At 48.5% G+C, this 25,437-nt stretch overlaps 1 protein-coding gene across 1 annotated transcript in view; it reads left to right on the forward strand.

Moving 5' to 3' along the window:
* Window positions 1–1,183: 1,183 nt before the first annotated feature.
* The window catches only part of LOC119094958 (uncharacterized), a 178,140-nt gene continuing 153,886 nt past the window's right edge, over window positions 1,184–25,437 (forward strand). The window contains exon 1 of the mRNA XM_037217869.1: window positions 1,184–1,300. Coding sequence (XP_037073764.1) covers window positions 1,184–1,300 — 117 coding nt within the window. The remainder of the gene's footprint in view (window positions 1,301–25,437) is intronic.

The raw sequence follows: 25,437 nt of genomic DNA on the forward strand, positions 1-25,437 counted from the left end.
AAGAGAGAGAGAGAGAGAGAGAGGAGAAATAGACCTTGGGTGTCCACTGGCGATGGTCAGCAGGCTGGCTATTTCCGTTCAGACCGTCTTCGCTGCTTAATCCCCGAGACCGGAGAAGGACTGTGGGAGGCGGAAGAGAGCTAGACGTGGCATTGCTTGGGACAATAATCAAGGCTCACAATCTTGTACCCATCCGCCCGCCCTCGCGCTGTCGGGCTCACAGGCGCGCAGGCAAGTAGGCAGGCAGCGTCCGCATAGCAAATTTGCTCCCAATGACCAGGACGGCCGGAAGCCGCAGCACTTTTGCCGAGTTTTAAAGCCGCAGCACTTCTGCCGAGTTTTAAAGCCGCAGCACTTTTGCCGAGTTTTAAAGCCGCAGCACTTTTGCCGAGTTTTAAAGCCGCAGCACTTCTGCCGAGTTTTAAAGCCGCAGCACTTTTGCCGAGTTTTAAAGCCGCAGCACTTCTGCCGAGTTTTAAAGCCGCAGCACTTTGCCGAGTTTTAAAGCCGCAGGCACCTTCTGCCCGAGTTTTAAAGCACCGCACGCACTTTTGCCGAGTTTTAAAGGCCGCAGGCACTTTTGCACGCAGTTTTAAGCCGCAGCACTTCTGCCGAGTTTTTAAGCCGCAGCACTTTTGCCGAGTTTTAAAGCCGCAGCAACTTTTGCCGAGTTTTAAAGCCACGCAGCACCTTTGCCGAGTTTTAAGCATCGCACGCCCTCGGCGGGACGCGCTACGTCGGCCGTGCATCATTTGGCAGAGGCGTCAAGTCGCAAATTAAGCTGCGATGGTTAGTAGGCACGATGCTCATAGTCAGGATCAGACTGGAGCTTCGCTTAGAAATCACAAAACTCACGCTTCATGAATGAGCTGGATTATATAGATTGCTCCAACCACTGCTGACTGCCACGTCCACTACCACAATCACTTCGTGTCAACTGCGTGCGGCAAAGCCCCCCCAGCTGACAGTCGTCCTTGGCCGGAGGCCCCGCCTGATTCGCACGCCTTGACTGATGCCCGTCCCGGTCCACAGCGTGCCGATGCCGCCGATCTCAGACTGGGAGGAGCCGACCGTCACCTGCCCCGGAGGCCGAGGAGGGGAGGAGCCGGCGGCCGACCCGCTGACGATCCGAGCAGGAAGAGTGCGACTGTGAGCCTTGCTGCTGCGTGGTGGGGTCACCGTGATGGGCGTGCTGGCGCTGGGCCGCCACCATCTCCTACCTGGGCCGTGGCTGGAGGAGTACGACGCCATCGGCCTCACACCCGGCGCCCTTTTCATGCTGGCCGTGGTGCTGGCCTGCGTGCTGTTCTGCCGGCTGCTGCTGGTGCTGCGCCGGGCGGACGGCGAGACGCCGCCGCAGGAGGTCTCAGTGAGCGGACTACGCGCAGTGCGGCCAGAGCAGGCGATGGCGACCGCCCACGTACCTGCAGGCGCTGCGGCTTGCCGCAGCCGCCGCCGCCGCCCGAGAGTCCACCGCCCTCTTACCCAGAAGGTGCACGCGCAGGCCGTGTCGTAGCGCGAGTGTGTGCGGCGCTGCAGCCGGCGCAACTTCTGGTGAGTGGTGACTGGTGGCGCGTGGTGCCTCAGGCGGCCGCAGGCGGAGCTCTGCTGACAAGGGAGCACCAGCGGCTGGATTGGGTGGACGCTGGGCTGTGGTGTAACGCCTAATGAGGTGTCGATGGAGAAAAGAACGTAAGGAAAGGATTACGAGCTTGTGCGTGGTGCTAACGGTGAGCACGAAGTGTGTGGGCAAAGAGGTGTGGCGAACTTAGGCGAATGTGTGCGACCAGCTGGGCGTGGACGTGAGTATCGACACAGTAACGTGTGTAAAGCATGTGGGTGCTCTCTTTAAAATCCATTTGAGTGACAAAGCCAACCAGGGCTGCAGAGATTGCACGATTTTGTGAAGTGAAAAGGCAAAATGGTGTCCCATGGCCTTGCGCTGCAGCGTTTCTTAACCGCCGGACCTACACGCACACGTGCCTGGAAGCTCTCATCTCGAGATGCTGGTCCACGTAATGTTTCCAAGTCAGGCAATGATTTGGGTGATTGCGCACAAGTGCACACTACAAAATACCGCATGTAACCTGACTGATAATACTTTTATCTCGCTCCTATTTTAGTGGTGGAGAAAGTCGCACACAGACGCGAATGAAGCGTGTTCATGACGATGGGAAGTGGCATGCAATATGCTATTTTTAGCGCTGAGATGAGAGCTTAAAGTACTGTCTTTACTCGCGGTATCTCCAACGGCTACACATACATAATGCGATTACTAACTACGTTGGATATTCGAAGAAAGCTATGTATACATTTACTGTGTATGTATGCTGAGTTGTGATCATTGACTGTGAAACGCGCGATTTTATAGATTGTGGATGTTCCTGATTATAGGATATAACACGCTGCGATGCATGGAGACAAACGTGGCAGTCTTATGCAGTGTCTGTGAGGCTGGGCGCTGCTGCGAGGGCCCTTTGCCCTCTGGTGTCGGGTCAGCGCCTGGTCACGCCACCTAAGCCGTGCCGGGATGAACGCGGACCGGTTGCGAGCTTTGTGACCTTGACCCCGATGTGTGGCCGGGCCACACGCGTTCGCTGCCAATACAGAATCCTGCTGGAGAGGAACGCCTGTGAGGAGGATCAATCGGAGTGAAAGGAAGGGTGCAGCGGTATACATTTACATCTTGGGCTTTGTAAGTATGCAAATGTAGTGTCGTGATCCTTATAGCGGAACGGAGAGCTGCGGCGCGGTAGTAATGTGCTTAATTTTTTTGCAAACCATGCAGTGCTCTATTTTTGGTGCGAACCTGGTGGTCAGCAGCACTTTTTTGTCGAACAAGCTTAACATGGGATCAATCAAATGTAAAATTTTCGTCCATTCACTTATCTAACAATACATAAAAGTGTCTGCTTACTTCTGAAGATATTACAACCATGGTATGCTGGTTGGATACGAGGGCTGGGGAAAGGGTGGGAGCGGTGTGGCGGCTTTCCGGCCATGGTGCCCCAACACTTAAAGGGTTCAAAGCTGTCATGTTTTTCCACCTCCCAAAAATTCCCCACCTCTGCGGACCAAATAAGACAATTTGCTGGAACTCAGTTCAAGGCTCTCTGCTGGGGGCTTCCAGGGCGTCAAAAACTGCGAATCACGCTAAAATACTATTCTTAATTGCATGTATAGACTGAACCCAGAAGCAGCTTCACTGCGTTAGCTTTGGACGATGCGTCAGGACGCAAGACACTGGATGCTGAAGAGTGTATGGCCCAGTAGCGAAACCGAGAGGATGTTTGCATAAACAATATACAGGACATCAGCTTGGAATGATTACAACCGAGTAGGTTCCCGCAGCGGAAATAAGCTTACTTTAACTATGATATCAAGATAAGATACACGAGGAGGCAAGACCTAGTGCAAGGTGCCCAGGTGCACAAGAGACGGAACAATCCAAGGTGTGGCGTATTCCGCAACTAGCATTGTGATTGCGAATACGTGAATGAACAAATCAATGAGCAAATACAGAACTGTGAAGCGTTTGAATGCATGAATGAATAATAATGGAATGACGTGATTGGTGTGTGCGAGGAGTTGGACGGTCCTTACCTACTGGTCTGGAGGCTCGGTATAGCTCCTATGATGAGGCAAATGCCAAGGTATGCCCCATTCAGACTGTACGGTGCTGATATCTGTGGTAAGGCAAGGCTCTGAAAGTCCGTGTAGAATTCGTTGTTCTGTGCTCGCCAAAGCACCAGAAGGCGGCTGGCCTGAAGGCTAGGTAAGTCTCCTATGGTCAGGCAAATGGCAAGGCATGCCTCATTCAGTCTGTACGGTCCTGACATCTGTGGTAAGGTAAGACTCCGAAAATCCTAATTATACTGTTCCGGACGTCGACAACGGAGGCTTTACTAGACCCGCGTTGGTGGCCTCCTCAGCTGCTGACCCTATCTCCCCAGACTCACTCCGTTGGATCGAGCGCTCCAGCAACCGTGTCTGGACATCGTCCACGTCCATCCAACGCTCCCCGGCAGTGACCCCCCGCTCGACCTTGACCGCTCCCGGCAGTGACCTCCGCTCGACCTTGACTGCTCCCGGCAGTGACCTCCGCTCGACCTTGACCGCTCCCCGGCACCTACTCCCGATAACCGGGGATCGCCAAGGTTTCTGAGTCCATACTAGACCCACTCGGCTTTAACACGGTCGTGCAACCGAGTGAAGAAAAGTTTCTTTTCGACAGCCAATGCCTTCGGGCCTTGCAGAAAGTTCCGCCGTCCGAGCATCTCTGGACTATCCACAGTTTATGCCACTGTGAAGTTAAAGCGGCACTCAATGAGCTGCTCGCGTATCATCCAACCCACTACCAGCGCACAGGCCTAAGCCCCGATCCAAACCACTGAGGTTTTTACATTCTTTCAAATTTTAACCCACCATGCACGGAACACAGCAAGAGGTAGGATCTATGCTGCCAAGCTTCGCTTCATGGCCGAGCAGGAAATGCTGACGGCGCTCAGTAAGGGCGGTGTGTGCCGTGTCTGACGGCTGACCACATTCCGCGATGGCCAGCCTGCTGGTTTTGATTCTTAGAGCAGCCCAGCTCCCTGAGCCCTAGCAGCCGGCTATTTCCGCAATGGAGTCCGGGTAGTTATGTCAACTCGCTAAGGTGTTTTGCCTGACAACGGTGTGGTAACGGCAGCAATCGCTGCTAGTTGTGCTAGTTGTGAGAAGCGCAGCGAGACCCCGTCTGGTCTGTCTGTGTGCTATTTCCCTCAAAAATTGTCTCGGCTTCAGAAGTGCTGATCACAGCACACATTCGTGTCGGCGCCCAGTATGACAAGAAGGAAAAGTTGTTCAGAGACGAAACCAGATGTGCTTTACCAGCAAGCACAGCGCACCGTCAAGCCCAAGATGATCACAACTTTCATTGAAGGGTCGTAAGCAAAGGTAGCGAAAGTCTCATGAGCGATCTGTGCCGCTCAGACTGATTATGGTCCGCAGCTGCCTTCTCTGAAAATTCTTTCTTCGCTTAACTTAGTTTCAATTGCTTTGAACACGCAGGCAAACGAGATTCGTGCCTCAACAGCCCCTGGGCGGACGATCGGACGCATAGGCGTCCATTGCCCTCTCGTTTTCAGGCTGGTCGTCATTCTAAACTCCCCCTCCCTCCCGGCTACGACTACCGCACGCTTGGCTCAGGCTGTCCGCAGTCTCAGCCCTCCACCCACGAGTGGTCGGCAGCCAGGTCACCCGGTCGGACCACAAGCGGCCCATCCTCCTGGACGACGTCTGCTGCAATGAGGACAGCCAGTCCCGTGCGCAAATGGAGAGCGGCAATGGGCCGCCAGCCCGTGCGCCAGTGAGAGCGGCAATGGGCCGCCAGTCCCGCCCGCTACTGAGATGCCAGTCCCGTGGCTAGTGAGGGCGGCAATGGGCCGCCAGTCCCGTCCGCTAGTGAGATGCCAGTCCCGTGGCCCAGTAAGAGCGGCAGTGGGGCCGCCAGCCTGCGCGCCAGTAAGAGCGGCAGTGGGCCGCCAGTCCCGTCCGCTACTGAGATGCCAGTCCCGTGGCTAGTGAGGGCGGCAATGGGCCGCCAGTCCCGTCCGCTAGTGAGATGCCAGTCCCGTGGCCAGTGAGAGCGGCAATGGGCCGCCAGTCCCGTCCGCTAGTGAGATGCCAGTCCCGTGGCCAGTAAGAGTGGCAGTGGACCGCCAGTCCCATGTGCCAGTGAGAGCGGCAATGGGCCGGCAGTCCCGTCCGCTAGTGAGATGCCAGTCCCGTGGCCTAGTAAGAGCGGCAGTGGGCCGGCAACAGTCGGTATTGTACGACAGATTCCCACCGCATGTTTTGGACAGATCATGGTTGTCAAATAAAATTTATTCGCTCCATGGAATTGCCCTGGGCTCTTTTCTAAACAGACTAAAGCAAAACCCGTTTTACTGCTCCTCACTCTTACTGTCACTGGGCTGTAAGAAATATGCATGTTACTAAATTATCACTGCCACTTCTTAACACTGCTTATTCGCCGAACCACTGCTGTGAGGCGGCGAAAGACAGCAGCAATGGTGGTTCGGATCGTCGCTCGTGGTAACCAGTTCAGCTTGCTACGCCGTCTGAGGTAATCTGATGACAAAGAACGGCAAGCTGTTGCTGCTCACATTCCTCGTCAATAACGCAGCACCGGACTGAAACTCGCATGCTCGTGATGCGGTAATTGCCAAGCCGTGCGAGTATCAGCCTGCAAATCAACAGACGAAGTATGCGGCTCAGAGCATCCTTGACTTGTTTGAAATATTTTCGAAACAGGTTCGAAAGCACAAATTTTCTGTACGCAGATGTTATTACCGCCGCTGACCGTCACCCATGGTCACCCGTAGGCGACCGCCGCTGCTCGGCCAATGGAAGATGTGATGCATGGCGCCGGTGCTTTTACGGCCATGAGATTGTGAGTCCGCATGTTCAAGGTCCATCGTACACACACACACACACACACACACACACCACACACACACAACACACACACACACACACACACACACACACACACACACATATATATATATATATATATATATATATATACATATATAAATATATATATATGTATATATATATATGTGAATATATATATATATATATATATATATATATATATATATATACATATATATCTCTCTCTCTCTCTCTCTCTCTCTCTCTCTCTCTCTCTCTCTCTCTCTCTCTCTCTCTCTCTCTCTCTCTCTCTCTCTCTCTCTCTCTCTCTCTCTTTATCTATCTATCTATCTTAAGTATATTGCAGGAGGTACTGGTTAAACGACGTTGTAGATCAAACATTGCCTAAGCTTACAGCATTCAACTTTCAAGCCGTGCTTGCGATCATGAGGGAGCATAGCATAAGGCCTCTGAACTCATGTCGGAAAACCAAAAGCTGGAGGTCCTTGCTTACACCATACAGGGTGGTGTTTGTTCTGGCCGCTTTGGGCAATGCCTTACAGGCAATGTTCCACATTTGAAGACATTGATGCAAGCATCGGGTGTGATGGAGCAAGCTCACTCACTATTGGTTGTACTTTTGAAGTGGGGAAAGACTGCTTTAGACAGCACAATGTTCCGTTCAGTTGTTATGATGTTCAATACGTCATGGTTTGATTACGTCGTCTTACCTCGCACATGATTGATTGAGAGCCATTTGATTTATCTACGTATCTACTACCTATCTATCTACGATTTATTTACGTTTCATCTGAAAATCGCGTTTACGAACGCCAGATATGAACGCCTCGACAACCATAATTGTATTGGGTTTTAATCGCCGCATGATTAATGGGATGGCAGGACTTGAATGCCAAGGTGGTTTTGAAATGCTCTCCCCGACATAACTTTCTCCGTTTTTGCGGTCGTATGGCTCAGAAGCTAGAGGGGATAAGGCCTTTGGAAGGGCAGAATTGTGAACAGCCCCAAAAGGTCTTCAATACGGCTATTACAGTTCAGAACCTTCATATCAATGTGGTGTAAACGATTTGAAAGCATAATGCACTACACAGTGAGACTGGCAGGGCAAGCTAATAAGAGGAGCGTGACTACAGAGACAAGCTGGCGGCAAAATGAACAAAACAAGCGACCAAGTTTTGCAACAACGCACAGGTGGCGCCGCGCGTTACATGAGTCGCGTCAACATGGCGAGTGGCGCTGCACGCCATACATGGCCACCAAGTAGCGCCACCTATACAAGCGCAGGAAGCCCGCGAGCGCTGCAGGCGGAGAGCCCGAGGGCCCGCAGCTGCATCCGTCCTACCGGCGGCGGCTAGTCTGGTGGTACAAGCCTAAATGGGCCTAACCCAGAGGAGGGTGGGGGGGGGGGAGACGGGGGGGGGGGGGGGGGGCACCGGCCCTAGAAGGATTGCTCCTACCTTGCTGACAAAAAAGAATCCTAGCGACGCTAGCGCGGCTTGCGACCCCTTCCCCCTGAAGAGCTCGATCCCCAGGGTGAGAAAGACCTCGATGGGGTGCCTGACTGGGGGTGTGCTAGCGTGGCTAGGGATCGACTGCCCAAGCAACGATTTCTTGTCTGCTGTAGAGCACAAATCTTGCAACGCGTTGGAGGGACAAGTTTTGCCCTCGATGCACATTTATCATGCAAACACCTTTGCCCTAGATACGTTTTCAAAGCAAAGGGTCACTGGTATTAATTTCAGAACCGTAACATCATTTGAGGCTCAGGGCACAGTGACCAAAAACCTACCAGAATATTTTGACCTTTAATTTGAGATAAGCACAAAAGATTGCGTTAGGCCGTATGTTCTTCAAAAAAAAAACAACAAAAGGTGGTCGAGCCATTTCATATCAGTGGCCTGCTCTGACTTTCAAGAAGTCCAAATAGCACGCGTGTTGGCGTCTCTATGAACAACAAAAAATTTGATTTAAGCATCAAAACTACGCTAAAAGCAAGTTCCCCAGGGAAAAAGCAGTTTCGTTTCGTTTGGTGTGACCTTTATACTTGACTCAAGGTCAATGTAGTCAATCGTAATCCTAAATTAAATCGGCTTGCTGTCTAAAAATATGTCTCATAGATGCATGGCTTAGTCTAACGCCCTGTCGCCGCATTATATTGAACAATTTCTACCAGTTACCTTCGTTGACAGTCGTGACCTGACTTTGACCTGCCACAGGTCAGCAATCTTACAGCGTAAATGCAATTTTGTAACCCAAAATATTCGGTATTCAACTGCTAGAGCTATGGAAAGTTTGGTACCTACGTCGCGAAAGTCACAAATTATTCTGAAAAAACTCTTTAAGGGGCCAAATTGGCCCCCTCTACCGGGGCACGTGTTAAAAACGACTGGTTTTGGCGCAGCATTGGACCTCAGATTGAACCGGGTTTGCCTCCTTGCTTTTCTGGATCCTCTAATTTGGGTCCGCCCGCGCTCACCCGGCGAACGCCCTTGGCAGGAGGCCAGCCTTCGGGCCCCCACAACCGAACCAGAAGCAACACACCCAAGGGGTATCAGGCGGCCAGTCTGCTGTGGGTGCCCTGCTGTGCTATCTGTGCGTGACCATCCAAATACACTCTCTAGCCATTTTCTGGGACGGACACGATTGGCACAGGCGCCAACGGCACGAGGCGGCGCGTAGCGGCGGCGCTTGTCGCGAATCCCGTTTTTTTCGTTAGTCCTGGTGCTGGACAGACACATGTCTAATTTCCGAAGCTGGTTCCTGCTTCCAAATTTCCCTTATAAGAAGGAAGTCTTGAATCCTTGATTCCGGCTGGTTATAAGCCCCACTTCCCGGTCTATAGCCCCATTGGTTATTTTACAAACGCAGCACCCTGGTTGTCGGTCCTCACTGGTTATTCCCACACTCGAGTATGGGTTTGTGGTGCCCACTGGCTCCTACACAGTTACAGTTATTTTGTTCAAGGCGCATCCACGTGTTGATCGTTCTGCGCCTATTTGTACAAGGAAAAAGAACCCACACACAGTACATAGATACCCACATACGCACAGATAGCCCAGTTTTAGTCAATGAGCAAGCGATTTAAAACATGCAAGAATGCCTGGCGCGAGGGGGGCGCGGACGGCCGCCGCAGGCAGCCGGTTCCACGCGGCGGCGGTGCGGTACGGAAAGTGTCGTTGGGTGGCGCTCAGTCCGACGTGTGGCAGACGTAGCGAGTCGACACCGCCCGAAACAGGCCGAGTTTGGCGTTGCTGAAGACTCGGCGCACGTTACGAATAGCGCACGTTACGAATAGCGCACGTTACGAATAGCGCACGCAGTGCACTGGGAGATTCGGGGACGTGCAGCACCCCGTGCACATTCGGGCAGTCCCGGTGGTGCGCAAGATCCGCGACCGTACGCCAGTCCAGAACGGGTGAAATGTGGTCGGGTTTAAAGGTTGGACAGGCCGACGACATTGGGGGTAGCGGCGTCAAGGAGTTGAGTGGAATTTTGAACAGAGGAACAGAGGAACAGGGGGTGGAATAGAGGAACTTTGAAGCGTTTCTTTCATGGACAGTCGGAAGCTTAGTAACATAGTGCCCAATGCGATGAAAGTTCAGGCCCTCGAAGCCCCCCCCCCCCAAGTTTTTGTTAGTCACTTTTCCATTGTATTTTTTCATTAGGCTTTTTGTTCGGACAATATGAAGTCTTTTGAAATTCAGACTAGGACTGGAGTAGCTTTCTGGACCTAAATTTCGTTTAAGGGGGATCTCTTAATATTGAATAATGGACGCACAAGATCTTCTTTCCAGTCGTTAGGGATACATATCTTGCCTGAGAACCATATGAATGAACAGTTCGAAAATAACAGGGGCGGTAACTTTAAGAGCTCCCTTTGAAAATGCCCGGTCCCGTTTTTTGCAGCCTTTCCGGCCAGCCGTGACCACTGGAGGGCTAAAGACAGAACACCCGCCTTGGGAGGGGGGGGGGGGGGGAGGGGTAAATGAAGGGCTGGTCAAAGGTAAACAAGTAATTTGATATCACCTCTCGCTACCTCAAAGTGCTTGAAAGCAAATCTCCTTTGAACAAAATTGTTAAGTTTTTCTTCAAAGCTTAACATGTGCAATTTTCTGCCAGATTTGGGTCATTTGGAAAAGGAGGGCGTGGCTCACTTGCAACCCCTTCCCCCCCCCCCCGCCTGCACTCGCCGTTGAGTGACGAGGCAAGACCATACATGCATCTACGGGAGTTCCGCCGCCTTCTACCGTTCTACCATCCCGTTCTACCGTTCTACCTCGCGCAGAGATCCCTCCGCGCGGTATGTGCTGTCGTTCAGGCAGGGCTTCCGCCAGAAGGGCATTTCAGCCCGGCCATGATTGATGCATGAAGCTTGTTCCGGAATATAACTTAATTGTTATCCCGGATCGTGGGGCTTTGCGTGTGAAAGTGTGCATGTGGAAGAAGCGGGTGAACCTCGTGATTTACGACGAGCCAGAATATTTAATAGGGGAAAAAGTTTTCCACTCAGATGTCATAACATTGTTTAGTGTTGGTGCCGGTGCCGCATCGTAAGTAGGTGATATGGGCGATGTATCCGTGTCAATGTGAGCCTGGGAGATGGACTGCTCGTTGAGTAGTGCTGCCTTGTCTTCATCATTTGTTGGGACATTCCACCATAAATCGATATATTCCTTACACCATCATCCCTCGGATATTGCTAAAACTGGGTCATGGGGCTTATCATCATCGCGGAAACTGCTGCTGGCATCTTGAAATCTCTCGGTTGCATCGTCTCGGAGTTAGAATCTTCGGCAATTTCAAGTTGCGTGTGTGCAGATCGATCTTTGGTGACAAGCTTTCTACTGGCTGGAAGGATGATTTGGCAAACTTGTATGTAGAATGATAAAAAATTCCGGCATATTTGTATGCCACTCTTGAAGACGTCAATATACAATTAAAACTTGTCCAGACATTAAACACCGTTACAAGTTACGAAGAACAGCTTCCCTACGTGATACTGACATTTTTCTCACCATTATGTAAAAAGTGTACTTTATTCCCCAAAGTTCGAAACTACGAAAAGGTGGTCATCTGCTTGGAAAGGCATGGTTTACGCACAGACGAAGCATGCGTGGCGCACGAAGACTGGGCGTGAGGCGTACCACCGCAGCCGGCTGCCCCCCCCCCCCCCCCCTATGTGTGCTGTCGTGGCCGGGGTCACTTGAGCAGGTAGGGGGAGGTGAGTGCGTTCTGTGAAGGTGGTATGACCTGTTGTTCATGTGGGACGACTCAGTCGTACAAAGGCCCGGTGATAGAGCCTTGGACCAGTACCTGTTGTGCGGATTGGACACGTGGTTGTGCTGGCTGTGTCTTGCAACAATGAAACGCTCAAACAACCGCTGAGCCGATCCGTTTGGAAATCACAAGACTACTGCACTACGAGATTTAAAGAGCGTATGCCACCTTTTTCACATGCCCATTCCGATCAGTCACGCCCCATTTGATCGGCAATGCTAGGTTTCTGGCAATCCTTCCGAATAGCCTAGAATTTCGATTTAAGGTAGCCATGGGTAGCGGCGGCACTAGCACGGTTCGCGTGCGCTGTTACCACCAGAACGCAGCCGATTATTGGATCACTTAGCCCGCGAAATGCCACTTAAAAGGACCTACTGGGTCACGCCGTGTCAGATGCTCATAAGGAATCCTGCATGATGCGGGAGTGTAAAAGTTGTCCGCGGTTGAGGTGGTGTGTGATTGCTTTTTGGTTGACGTTGACGTTGAAAGGATGAGTTTTTGATCGAATTGTCAGGAATCAGCGTCGTAGTTACCAAACATCACTTAACGACGCAGCACCAAGGAACATGTTTGGATGACTTTAAAACGACTGCCCGAGGAGGAAACCCTGATATTTCTGGACTTTTTAAAACGCTAGACTCTTGTCGTTTATGACACAGTTCAGCAATATCATTGAAATGCACCGCAATGCACATTGTGTTCGTTTCTACAGTACTTTTTGCCGAAAGTGAAAAGCGTCGTTTCAGATATGAAAAGTGCATCCCTTTTCAGAAGCATGAGCTGCGCAGTACAAGAACAGGTTCAATTATTTTAGCATTTGCTTTCATGAGGACAGTGTCGTGAAGTGCGACTCGCATTACGTTGTCACATCCCATGGAAACCATTGTTTCAACGGAGTTGGGGGACCTCGAAAAGGGCTGCTGCCCGTGCTAGGCCGTGGCGCCTGCATTCCGACTATATACGCTCTGCTTATTAGCTTGGCAGTTCTTGCAGGGCAAGGCTAATGTGCAGACGGCATGTTTCTTCGTACCAAAAGGAGGGTACTTCGGACGGAGGATTAGCTTAGCATCAGCTTGACTACAGCCAAGATTGTCAGAGTAGCAGTGAAGTTTCACTGAGTAACTCCAGTGAGTGCTCAGACTGTCATTGTCCGTGTGTTAGATGCAGGCGCTGGTAGGGAAGTAGCCGTCGCTTGACTTGAAGAGTTTTGATGAGTTAGAGTGAGTTTGAACTGAGTCACAGGCGCACTGAGTCGACTTCCACGTGGGTACAAGTCGTCGTGCTGTGAAGCTCAGTGTTTCTCACAATGCATTCATTTTCCGCTGCCTGTGCGAAGAGACGCGTGGCAGGTACTGCGCCGGTAGCCGGCTGTTGATGGCGTGACTGAGGCGAAGTCACTGATTGTGACATTGTTTCCATACCTTTCTAAACCGATAACCTGATTGTGGGGTTCAAACTGTTCTTTCGCATACAAATGACAACAGGCCAAAATCGCGTAGCAAAGGTCCTGCATGCATTGCAAACCTTCATAACGCTACGTTTAATATTTTTTGTGCAGTGATGATTTCATCCAGGACACACACGTAGCCTAAAAGGTTTTTGCATCGTTATGGCATATAGGTTTGCTGTTTGCTGTTTTCTTTCATCGTAGTGAAAAATCCCAACCGGAAGCAGCCCTTTAAAAACAAAACACCAAAATGCTAGAAGCTGTAGTTCCGAAACCGTGCAGCATTGCCAGAATGTCAATTATGTGTGTGTGTGTGTTTTTTTTGTTTTTTTTAAAGAGAGCGTCATCTAAAAGAGCTGGTTTAGCAATTACAATTTTTTGTACAGGGTGCCCACCAAAACTGAGCAAAATTTGTTCTCTTCATACCTCTTTCATTGAATGAATTATTCATCAATCATATCTATCTATCACACGCAAATCATCGATGGTGTGGCGCATGCAAATTCATCCACACACAATCGTGTAACCATCATTCAAACCTGGTGCTAAGGAAGGCACGTGCTCTTATTGCCCTTCTTTCCGTTAAACAAAGAAGGTGGAAAACCTTTTGGCCTTTTGGGCCCGCGAACATATGTGTCAAATATCAACCTACGTAAGGCAATGATCCTTGTTCACTTGAGTTCACATAGTATCTGTGGGCATTTTTGCGCACACGACCCTCTTGAGGTACCCCACACATGCAAATCTGGAGAGCGGCGGGGGAAAGAGAGAGAGATAGATCGGGGAAGCGCACCGACCGGGGTGAAGTTTAACAATGAATTCGAGATTAAATCAAAAGGGTTTGCTCTTTCATTCTCGCTTGTTCATCCTATGCCAAATACAAAATTACATGATACCAAAAAGCAATAACAAAAAAAGCATCATTCAAGGTCACCTAGCTTTGTTATCAATATCAAGTAAATAAGGTCACATGTTCCATTTTCAAGAAATGTTCCCTTAAACGCAGTACTCTTTTTGGCATGCCCGGTAACACATCCGGTAACGCACCTGCTAGTCCTTCTAAAATAATCTCACAAGACATGCGTGGTAACGGGCAAAATTTGGAGCAAATTTTGTTCTCTGCATAGATAATTTTCAATCTAAATGACTTGAGAGCATTGAATGTGTTAAAATTTGCCGTCGTAGGTGGAGTTTTATCAGACTGAAAATTATTCTCAGTTTTGAAAAGATGCCCAGGAGGCAGCAGCGCTACTCACGGTTTGTCTTCTCGTCTAAGATGCCTGCTTTGGGTGGGCATAAATATATGTGATTCCTTTAGTAAAGTCTCGTTTAATATATTTACCCGCGTGTGCACATCTTGTTTTTTTTTATTTCGCATCAGTTTGTTGCCATCACATCATTTGTAATACTCTCAAAGTGTTTGTGGTAACTATCATATTGCCTGGTTTTGTGTGCTGCAATCTTTTAAGCAAATTAGCTTGATAATGACGTAGTTCAAAAAACCTTTTAGACTCAAGAAATGAGAAAGGGTGCAACACTTCTGTACGATTTTGAGGTTTTATACAAACATCAAAACACGAAGATTATGCATGTTTACGCCGATTCTTCTCGGTGGCGCAATAAGTTGCGTCAAATAGAGCTTCCTGGTTATGTTTTTCAGCATGCGTTCAAGAAAATAACTGTTTTCGCACTGGTACTGGTACTGTTTTCATCTAGATTTGGAACTTGATAGCTATTTTTAGTGTTAAAGTAACCTGTTTGTCACATTTCAATTCTATTAAGAATTGCGGTCCTCCCGTCGTACGCCTGCGTTGAGGTGATGTTGCCTGATGGTCGGTCGGTACAGTCTTTCTAGGAAGTGTGGGAGGCGGATGAAGGGAAAATCTACTTTGTTTGAGTGAGACTTTTGCCTCGACCATGGCCCAGATCTTTTCTTGGTTCACTTGCCTCACTGGATTTCGATCGGTGGCTTAGTGAAGTTAGCGGCTCATGTCCAGGTTCAGGTTCGCAGGTCCGGTGCAGGACTGGACCTATGCACACTTACAAAAAGGTTTGATGTCCACTCCATCTTTTAGCAAACGCTAAGCTGCCTCGTCACCTTTTGGGAAGTCTAATTCATTTCACCTGTCTGTGATGGACCTCAAAGGCGTATGCACCTTTTTAGCATTTTCCCTGTGCGGCATGCATAGTACCGACTCGTAACCTACGCAGGGTGGGGCGACGCGTGAAATTGTTGAAAACAGGGCAGCAGCTGTATAGAAAATATGCCAAATGCAGGTCCCGGCAGGCACTTCGGTTGCGGGATCGCGCTGATATTGATATTGGTCAGAAGCCGACATTGGTGCCTCATTACACCACAAAAGTGCAGGGGTCTTTTGAATACAAACTCTTTGTCTCGCATCTTCGAGGTGCACACATATGCAACCTTTTTCTTTTTGACGAAAATTGAGCCTCGCATCATCTCAAACAACTTATATTGGGGAACATGTTCCACATTGAGGCGGCCCAGCCCAACACTGGGTGGCCAGCCTGACCTTCGGCAGACCGTGGACCCAGCAAAGAGACATAAAACCCGCGGGGGGATCGCCCAGAAGCGCGAGAAACACGCTGAGGGGCCGTCGGGACACTGCATTGCGAGGAGTTTCCTGTTCAAAGGGTTTTCAAGTGGTGTGCTCAGTTCGCGATTTCCAAGGCGCTTTGAGAGTCGTGTCAAGTAATTTTGTCCTTGTCTGTGAGATGTTGTGCTTTTCTGCGATTCACCAAGACGCGTGTCAGTGCTTTCGGCAATTTTGGGCCTCTTTGAAGTTGTGGGGAACAGTGCCCCAGGTTCTAAAAGTTGTGTGGGGGGGGGGGGGGGGGGGGGGGGGAGAGGGGGGTAGGGGTGTACTCAACGGTGTCGCCACCCCTGCCTGTGAGCATGTTTATACCTGTGTCGTTTGTGTGACAGTCTAACAACTCGGGTCGGGTTAAGCACGGTGCGAAGCCTTGGAGACGCTCCTGATAAAACACAGTAGTCGATGTTATGTTTGATGATGGACAGTGCGATCAAATAGAGCACTCGCAGCTGAAAAGATATGATCGTCGTCGCCATGTCGGTTCACTCGAGATGCGATGTGTGCTTAACTTCTGGTGGATTCCGAATCGGCTTCGAAATTCGCCATATTGTCGTGTAATTAGCACATGTATTCTGCAGATAAATTATTGCGAATCGGTCGGAGTTCAGTTTGCATTAGTTAACCAGCGATGCCTCAAAGAAAATTGTTGGCGTCATTTGATCTTCTTTTTCCCATGACTTGTATGAACAAAATACTTAGTCCTGAAGTTCTGAATGAATGGATTTCTGGGGTTAGAGCTCACCGTAAGCAGTGCTTGTTGCGTGAACCGTGACCCCTACCATCCGCTCAAGTAATCCTAGGTCAACCGCAAACTGTTGAGACGGACGGCTAATGCACCAAAACGCTCGGCACTGCCCGTCCTGCCCTCTGACGTCACCTGACCTTTTGCGTGACCGCAGTCGCCAGCCGCAGGCTGCCCGGTCGGGAACAAATAGCAAGCGTTTGAAGCGATTCGAACTCACCCCGCCACGGGCGGATGAATCGAAATGTAATTGAACTAGCGGGACGGACGAAAGGAGTTGCCGCATGAGTAGCAATGATGCGATTAACACCCATATTAAGTTTGATTTCGGAAGCATATGTGACATATAGGGTGGTGTACTCCGTATAACGCAATGGTCTGAGCTGCATTCATCGAAGTCAGCTGCATTGAAATGACTTCGGCATTAAAACACGTAAACCTGGAGTCTGAAGCGGAATTGGTATAAAATTACGCTAATCTGACTGTAGTCAGAACCTGAATCGGCTCCGTGAGCTACGAGTTAGAGTCAAGATCAGCCACATGGGATTCGAGTCAGAGTGGAATCAGTTCCGCACAAACGAGTTCAAACACCGTCCCTTCCTGTCAAGTCCGTCCCGATAGCCCAGTTGGCTAGAACACCTGCCCTCTGATTCTACCTGCGAGTGACATGGTAAGTTCGAGTCACTTTAAGCGCTCACTTCTTGCCCCTGATAGGCATGGCCTGCGACCGGTGGCAACGGCCGCGTTAAAGGTCAGGTGACGTCAGACGGCAAAATGGAACGTGCCGAGAATTGCAGCACATTAAACTTTCATCACGAAGTTCATCCATGGACCTAGAATTTCACGGTCGGATGGTAGGGTTCAGGGCTTACGCAACAAGCATTACTTAGCGTGAGGTCTGATCTCAGGTATCCATGTATTGAAGATGTCAAGAGTTAATCTGAAAAAAACAGCACAAGTCCACCCCTTGTGCCTACTGGCATTCACTGTTCGGGGATTTCTAAAAGATTAAACTTATAGTTGGGACCGCCTCACAGCGAGGCCCATGAGCCGTCTATGGGAACGCCGATGACGAAACGCGCACATGTCTAAAACCTAACTTCACATTGTAATGCTCCTACAATGCATCCGAGCACTTGATCTGAATTTCAGGTTACCCACTTGCATGTCTGTTTTGCTCTCGCAGTGCGGCCGCACAATTCTGGGGCGCGAGGCCCAAGACTGGTGGCTTGCGTGTCGCTGCTCTTGACGCGGTGTGAGGGGCTGCATTCGGCGTCTGGTTGTGGCGCTGATGAATTAAGATTGATACACTAGTCAGGCCTAATGGCTGCTCTGGTCGTTGTTCACTCTTTGCTTTAGGAATGCCAGAATGGATTCAGTAACCTACCTTGCGCATTGCGAGCGTAAAGTTGGCCTCGACTCAGACTTGCACAGAAAAATTGAAACGGGAAAAGGTTTCAATGTTTCAGTGCGTAAACGGGAAAGGAAAGACGGGAAATATTGAAACCTGAATGTCACGTGAAACTTGCTCAGTGTTTCAGTGCATAAACGGGAAAGGAAAGACGGGAAATATTGAAACCTGAATGTCGCGTGAAACTTGCCGCGAAAATTTCGCTACGAATGCATAAGCAGCATTAAAGGATCTGACGGACCCAATTTGTCATGTAGCTAAGTCTCCCGTAAAACTTAAGTGATGGAAAAACCGAAAGCCTTCTAGGAGAGCAGTGCTATGCAAGTTTTAAAAAGTGAAGGATCTTTTAAGTGTTTGCTGAAGTCATATCAGTCGGACTTTCAAAGTTTGTGGCCCATAAATGCCACCATACGTGGGTTCATTCGACTTATCTTACGGCAGCTGTCTTTCATCGCCGTGTTTTCATTTTGAGTGAACGATTTATGTTGGCTGGCCAATAATTCGCTTCATTAGCGTCACCCAGAGTAGCGATCTGAACGGACTTGGGAACGGAACGGACCTTCCAGCTCGGTCGGCCACGCTCGCATATGCCATTATACGCCGCCTAGAGGGGCTTGCTTAGCGACGAATGAGCCGGCTTTTTGTCAGGGGTGTGCCTGTTACATGGATACACCACTGCTCAAACACGGGGGCTCGGCAAGTCTTTTGTTGCCAAGCAACGTCCCTAGTGGAGGCAATGAATAGCGCTCAAAGCCAGGAAGTTCACCACTCGGCGTAATCGATATCTGCCGGTTCGGCACGGCGAAACGCTGCCGGGCATGGCTTCACGACAAATGGCGCACTCTGAGTCTGAGGGCTCTGCAAGCATCAGCGAGCATGCGCAGTGCAAAGGTCAAAGCAGGGGGAGAGAGAGGGTGGGGGAGAGAGGGAGAGAAAGGGAGGGAGGGAGAGAAAGAGAGAGAGAGTGAGAGAGAAAAAGAGAGAGAGAGAGAGAGAGAGAGAGAGAGAGAGAGAGAGAGAGAGAGAGAGAGAGAGAGAGAGAGAGAGAGAGAGAGAGAGAGAGAGAGAGAGAGAGAGAGAGAGAGAGAGAGAGAGAGCGAGGTAGAGAGGGGGAGAGGGGCACGAGGAAATCGCTTCCATTGTATAATAACTTAAGGCACAGGTGCCGACCCACATCAATGATGTGTGGGACAAAACCCTAATGGTTTTGTATAATGGGTCTCGATTTTGTTTCAAAGGTTCCAGTCGTCCTGAGAAAATGCCGGAGAAAATATAGATGTTATCTTGAATATGTTCAGCGGATCTGCAAAAGTTTTGCCTATTTAAACCCTAAAAAACAACCGATGATTATCCACCATGATGTCGACTATGCTGACGCTTCTTTGGCAAAGATGTTTTCTTACCACATTTTATTATCCTTATCCCCAGAGAGCTCCCGATAGGTCTATGTCGAGGAGCAGGGGGGGGGGGAGGGGGAGGGAGGGGGCTGATTCCACCCCCGGGATCTCGGGAATTACTGGACGTATTTTGAAACCCAAACGGTGTTTCAGATTCCCCGACATAGTGTAAAAGGAGTGAAATAATAGCCGAGAGTATTTTTAAAGGAGTGAGAGGTCTTCCCCACCACCACATTATTGGCGCATCAAGGAGATACACTATAAAGTGGCAACCAAAACAGTCGAACAGGTTTTAGCTAAGTGTAAGCGCATCAACTGCTATGATGATTTGCTTTGTTGTCAGAAAAGCATGCTCAAACCGACGTTTTGGCGTAGGCAGCGTCATGACATCTACGAGGGTGAATGTCGCCGGCCACAACGGTACTATGCGTGGTACATGAAGTATGGCGCCCATACAGCATGCATGGACAGGTACCATGGGCGTGCCCATTTTTTTTTTCAAAAGAGTAGAAGAGGGAAATGTTCTTGGAGCGTAGCCCGTTGCCTTGGCCGTTCTCTGACGACCCGCGCTGTTGGTGGCCACGGTTTGCGTATAGTGCACCACCACCTTCTTTTGTCGTTCCTGGACTCGCTTCTGGTATGATATCTTAGGACGATGTTGACCGTACAAAATGAAGGGTGGAACACAACATTGGTTTTTGTGCTTTATGTTCCGTATATTATAAACCCCTATCTCCATCCCTGAATAGTCTTCTGGGCAGAGACGTGTCTTTTGCTTCCCGCCAGACGCAAATGTGCAAAGATTTTCTCATGTTATCCATTTATAGCGTCGCAATGTTCACACGGGCTCGAGACTATCTTCCACAAAGCCCACTCTCGCTAAACCCCAGCACGCCTTTTTTACCAGCAATATCTTTTTATGTGCATAAATGCTAACTGAAGTGCAACCCGTTGCATCTAGATAACTGAACATGTCCAAAATATCTCTGCATTGTATTTCCCACAATAACACTCGCAGCTTATTTCCCGCATAATACTCATAACGCATTTCACCCTCTGTCTGAACCATTTTTCGAGCCCTGGAACTGCCATGATGTTTTCTATACTGCATTAACCATAGCCATGTTGCAAATGTCATATTCATTCAAAGTTGCTCACGCAAGCGTAAGGCAATGCATATAATGTCGAAAATCAACGCATCGGCATGGTCGCCGATTTTTCTTGGAGACCCCCCCAGTAAAACACCTGGACCTGGAACGATCCCTGCGCATGCCATGCATCCGGAATTTTGTCACAACACGGAGGGAAATATGGAGAGTACTTAGCGATTTCTAACGCTTAACACATGCCATCTTATCCCTTTGCTGTAAATTTGTCTTTTTCATTTTTTACGCTTTATTAACACTCAACACAACACGTCTTGCAAACACACACGTACGCACTTAAACATGCACTGGGCTATGATGTTATTTCCCCCAGGATCAAGAGCCCACATCAGCAGTCCGCTGCGCACACCGATATTGACACCGTTGTCAAGCCACCCTGTAGGACACAGCACATCTCCCAGAGCAGCATCAGACATGCCGGCAAAGCAACAGAACGCAATGACGCATCGTCATGCCTGCACGACAATCTTGACCACCGTTTGGCTGCACTGCTCAGAACATGATCATGTCACCATCACAAAACAATCGCCGTTTTTCCATGAGTCATGATCATGTCGTCATCACAAAACAATCGCCATTTTTCCATGAGTCGCTACTGATTCCGCTCACTTCTGTCACCTTGTATCCGTTTGGCTTGAAAGAATTGTTCTACATGCATCCCAAATGCTTCCAAGGAACGCTTATCTTCTTTTCTTCCTTTCATGTGGATAGATCTTTAGCTTGCAATATCACTAGATTCACAGCACATGGGAAGTTGGATCAGCAAAGAGCACAGCGCTCGAGTCGAGCCTGATTCGAGTGGGTTTAACATTTGGCTTACACTAGCTGATATGCGCCAAAAGGCACGCACGGGCTCGCCGCTGAACAATTGCACTAGCATATCATTTTCCGCACAATACTTGCATGCTGGTGATTATATGACGTGTCTCACGTGCAATTATCGTTTGGTGGGTATGCACCTATCAAATACCTGAAATTGAAGCGACTGTAGCTGGGTGGAGGCCCCAAAGCGGTAAGCGATTTTGAGATACTTTGTCCATATCTCCAGGGCGAATCTCTGCGATTCTCATTTGAAGAGCGCTTTTGGTTTTTGTGTCGTTGATCCCAGAGAATACAATTCCTTTGAACAAAATGCAGCAAGTGGCTTTTATCGTACACCAAATTTATAGGATTGTTGTGCCTGCCTCGCTTCTGTAGATATTCAGTCCAAGCTCCCGTGTTCTTGGAGCAAACACGGGATTAACAGCAGCGTCCACCTTGCGGGAATCGCACTCACTAAACCCTGATAACCAAGGAGGTTAATTCGGCAATCAGAACACTTCGCGCGCAGTTGGTCGTACTTCAATAATTGTCCCTGTCTGGGAATGATGTCACCAGGGAATCTCACGCGACACAGATCTATGTGGCGATGGAAGGCTGGACAATTTTTATCAGGATGCAATTGTTAAACCCGATAATCTCGTAAATAATCTTGGCAATCTCGAAATCCATTTCTAGTTGTCCTGTGTTCGGTTCAGGCTTGAAGAACCATGATCAGAATCTTTATCTTATCAGATATATCATCTTATCAGAATAATATATATATATATATATATATATATGCATATATATGTATATGTATATATATATATATATTTGTATATATATATATGTATATGTATATATGTATATATATATATATATATTTGTATATATATATATGTATATGTATATATATATATATATATATATATATATATATATATATATATATATATATATATATATATATATATATATATATATATATGTATATGGAAAACGGTGCTAGACGCCTTTGGAGAACGAATTGCCACTGGGATGTACACCGTAGTAGGCGGACAATTCATCTAAGCTTCAAGGCGTTGTGCACACAATGTGGAGGAGCTTCTAAACCTCTCTGTTTCGTTCTCAGAAAAAAATATTTCACAGGCTACCTTGGGTGATCTGCCACGCAAGGTACACGCCATGGTTAAATATCGAATCTGTACCAACGAACGATTGTGGCTAGCCGTGCAGGGGATGACATAAATCAGCTTAGAGATAATTAGACTTTTGGCAACTGATACTCTTCCCATTATACTTCCTTGTCTTTGTGCCCACATGCTCAACACTCCTGTAATGTAGCGTATTGTAGGATTTAGATTTTCATCACCACAATCTGTCTTTGCAGAAAACCAGACCTAGAATCTCAACTTTATCGAAAGGTTAGTCACCACATACGGCTGGAAGATTTGATCAATACCGGCCTAGCCACATAAGCTTAGTTTCATTTAAATTCATTTGAAGCCCTGATGCCTCAGCAGTCTTTGAGAATATTTTGAATTTCTTGAATAAACCCTTCATCTTTCACAGACGCAGTTGTGTACTCTGCATATTTTGACACTTTTAGTTCTACCCAAGACATGGTGATTTCTCTTGATTAATTGTAAGATCTATCTTAAAGGGCAGCATCTCTAAAGCCGGTGTAAAAAAGATCTTAGACAGGCCACCATTTCATTATACCACGTTGAGGAGAAAATCCCATCTTATAAAATGCTCTCCGAAATAAAACCGACGCAGGATGTTAAGTATGAAGTCATGCTCTAGTGATTTAATTCCGATTTAGAATCTAACGCGACCAATATGCCCGTGCTGGCGTCAATGGTGGCATAATAAAAAACGGCTTGTATGTTTCTCATGTTACCACAAATATACCTTCCTTTAATTAATCCACTTCGATCCGAATCAATCAGCGTCTTGATTATTCTTCCTTAACGCGTATCAAGAACCTTACCGCTCATTCTAAATGGCCTATAGCAAGCAGATCAGACGCTTGCTTTTTTAGCAGTTTTTGGTGCTCTCTCTTAAGAATCAGCCACGCATTTGCACTCATTGCGTGTAATTGTTTCCTCGCTTAGGGTACGATCGTTGTTTAACAGTTCTGCAACATCTTCAACAGAGTCAAAATCTCTCCCAGAGGCTTTGGTCGAACTATGCAGTGCTGTGAAACATAATCGACAAGCTTCGAGAATGTTTCCACCCCGTTACAAACAAGTAATTTCCGTCCTGTAGCATGCGAATTACCTCATCATCGACCAGTCTCTCCCGCAGCCGCCAAGAAGCATCTGGAAGGTTTAAGACCATTTTCTAAGCAGTTTACTTAAGAGAAGAGCACCTCTCTTTTTCCAGCCTCTGCTTTAGCTTCAGCATTTTCTGCTTCAGCTTCAGCTTCCGCTAGAACACAGGCCCAAACCACTCTAGCTGGCCGCAGCCGGCGCGCCACCCGTAGCCGCTAGCTGCCGACGCAGATCTCCGAATCTTGCTGCCTCGTAACGCGGATACGAGTCTGCCGCTGGGGCATCTGGTAGCTCGGGAAACCATTTTTCGCGAAAATTGCGCTCAGCATCTTTTCCTTTTTCATCACAAGTAACTTGATGAAGAGCTCGCGCTTCACTCGGGTCAGCGACCCGCTTATGAATACACAAGCGCCGCGACATCGACGCGTTTTTTTTTTTTAGCTTCAGACAATCCTCATGTATCTTGTTATGCAGGTTTTCGTCACGATAGGCGCAGGTGGCCGTGCTTACTTTAGTAGACGATGCGTCGCAGACATGCCTTCTCGTATGGTGATGTCAGAGAAGCCGCCTGTCAATATCTCGCGAGTTTTAGTCTTGATAACTCCTCTTTCCTTTTTTGTCCGAACTTGTTACTGCAGAGAATAAGGTTATGGAATCTGCTGTTTCTCTCGATGTCATCTGTCTGTTCTGTCAGCTCCTCTACCTTCCTCAGACAAGTTTTGAGCTCACGTTGCAAGGGATCAGTGGTCCCTGACTTCTGAAAAGCTCCCCTTCCACTTTTTCAATCGCTCTCTCCTGGGACGTGATCTTTCTTTCCATTGTTTTGGACAGATTTGCAATGTGCTTTTACAACGTTGCCTCGAGGGTTTTTTCAATGATTGCTTTGGTGAAATTCATGAGTTCAGCCTTTAGAGGAGACTTGTCTTTTGGAGGCTTTTTTCACCTCTTCTCCAAAGAAGAGATCATGTCCGTGATCGACATCTGCCAGTTTTTTCCGTTTCGCCAGCTCGTCTATTAGTCCCGGGCCCGGGCCGCTGAATCTGAGTCCTCGCGAGAGGCCATAACCCACACAACTGTTGGTAACTGCTGAAAAGATCCAGGCGAGCCTAGACACTTACGACGTCCGGTAACACGCGCTCGGGTGGGGGAGGGGATCAAATTGACCCCCGAAGATTTTCCCGGAATGGTTTCCGAACGGCGCGGTGTGGCCGCGCCAAATTTTGCATAGCTGTAGAAAAATGAATAGCGGATTGTCTGACATTAAATATTTATAAATACCTAGTAAAGCTGCTGACCTATGGCAGGTCAAAGTCGGGCCATGGTTTCGGCTAAGGCACGTTCTAGGGAATCGTTCAGTCCGATCAAACAACGGGGTGTTAGACGAAGCCATACATCACTGAGATACTTTTTTAGGCAACACAACAACTGAATGAACAAATAGCATTGACCTAGGATCAGGTATGAAGGTCAGACCAAGGTAAAAGCCAGCCTGTTTTGTTCTTGCTGTATGGGCTGGCTTCTGGTGCTAATTTCGAATATACTGATTGGACTTCTTTTAAGTCAGAATAGGTCACTGACCTAAAATGAACCAGGTCAACATTTTTTTCAGGAACATACTCCCTAGCGTAATCTTTGTCGCTTATCCAGATGCAAAACTCAAAACAGTCTTATATCATTTTGGTCATTTTGACCTTTGAAAGGTCAAACAAGGTCACCGACCTTATATGAGCGTGTGGCATTTTGCTCAAAACAGTTGCCTAGGCTCTAGGGGCCCTTAGGAGGCCGATCTGGATTTGACTTTGTTTGACCTTATCTGACCCGAAGGTTATTACCTAGGAGCTTCAAACTCTGACCGGAGTGG

The sequence above is a fragment of the Pollicipes pollicipes genome, unplaced genomic scaffold (assembly GCF_011947565.3).
Source record: "Pollicipes pollicipes isolate AB1234 unplaced genomic scaffold, Ppol_2.1 Scaffold_4219;HRSCAF=4965_pilon_pilon_pilon, whole genome shotgun sequence".
Lineage (NCBI taxonomy): Eukaryota > Metazoa > Arthropoda > Thecostraca > Pollicipedomorpha > Pollicipedidae > Pollicipes > Pollicipes pollicipes.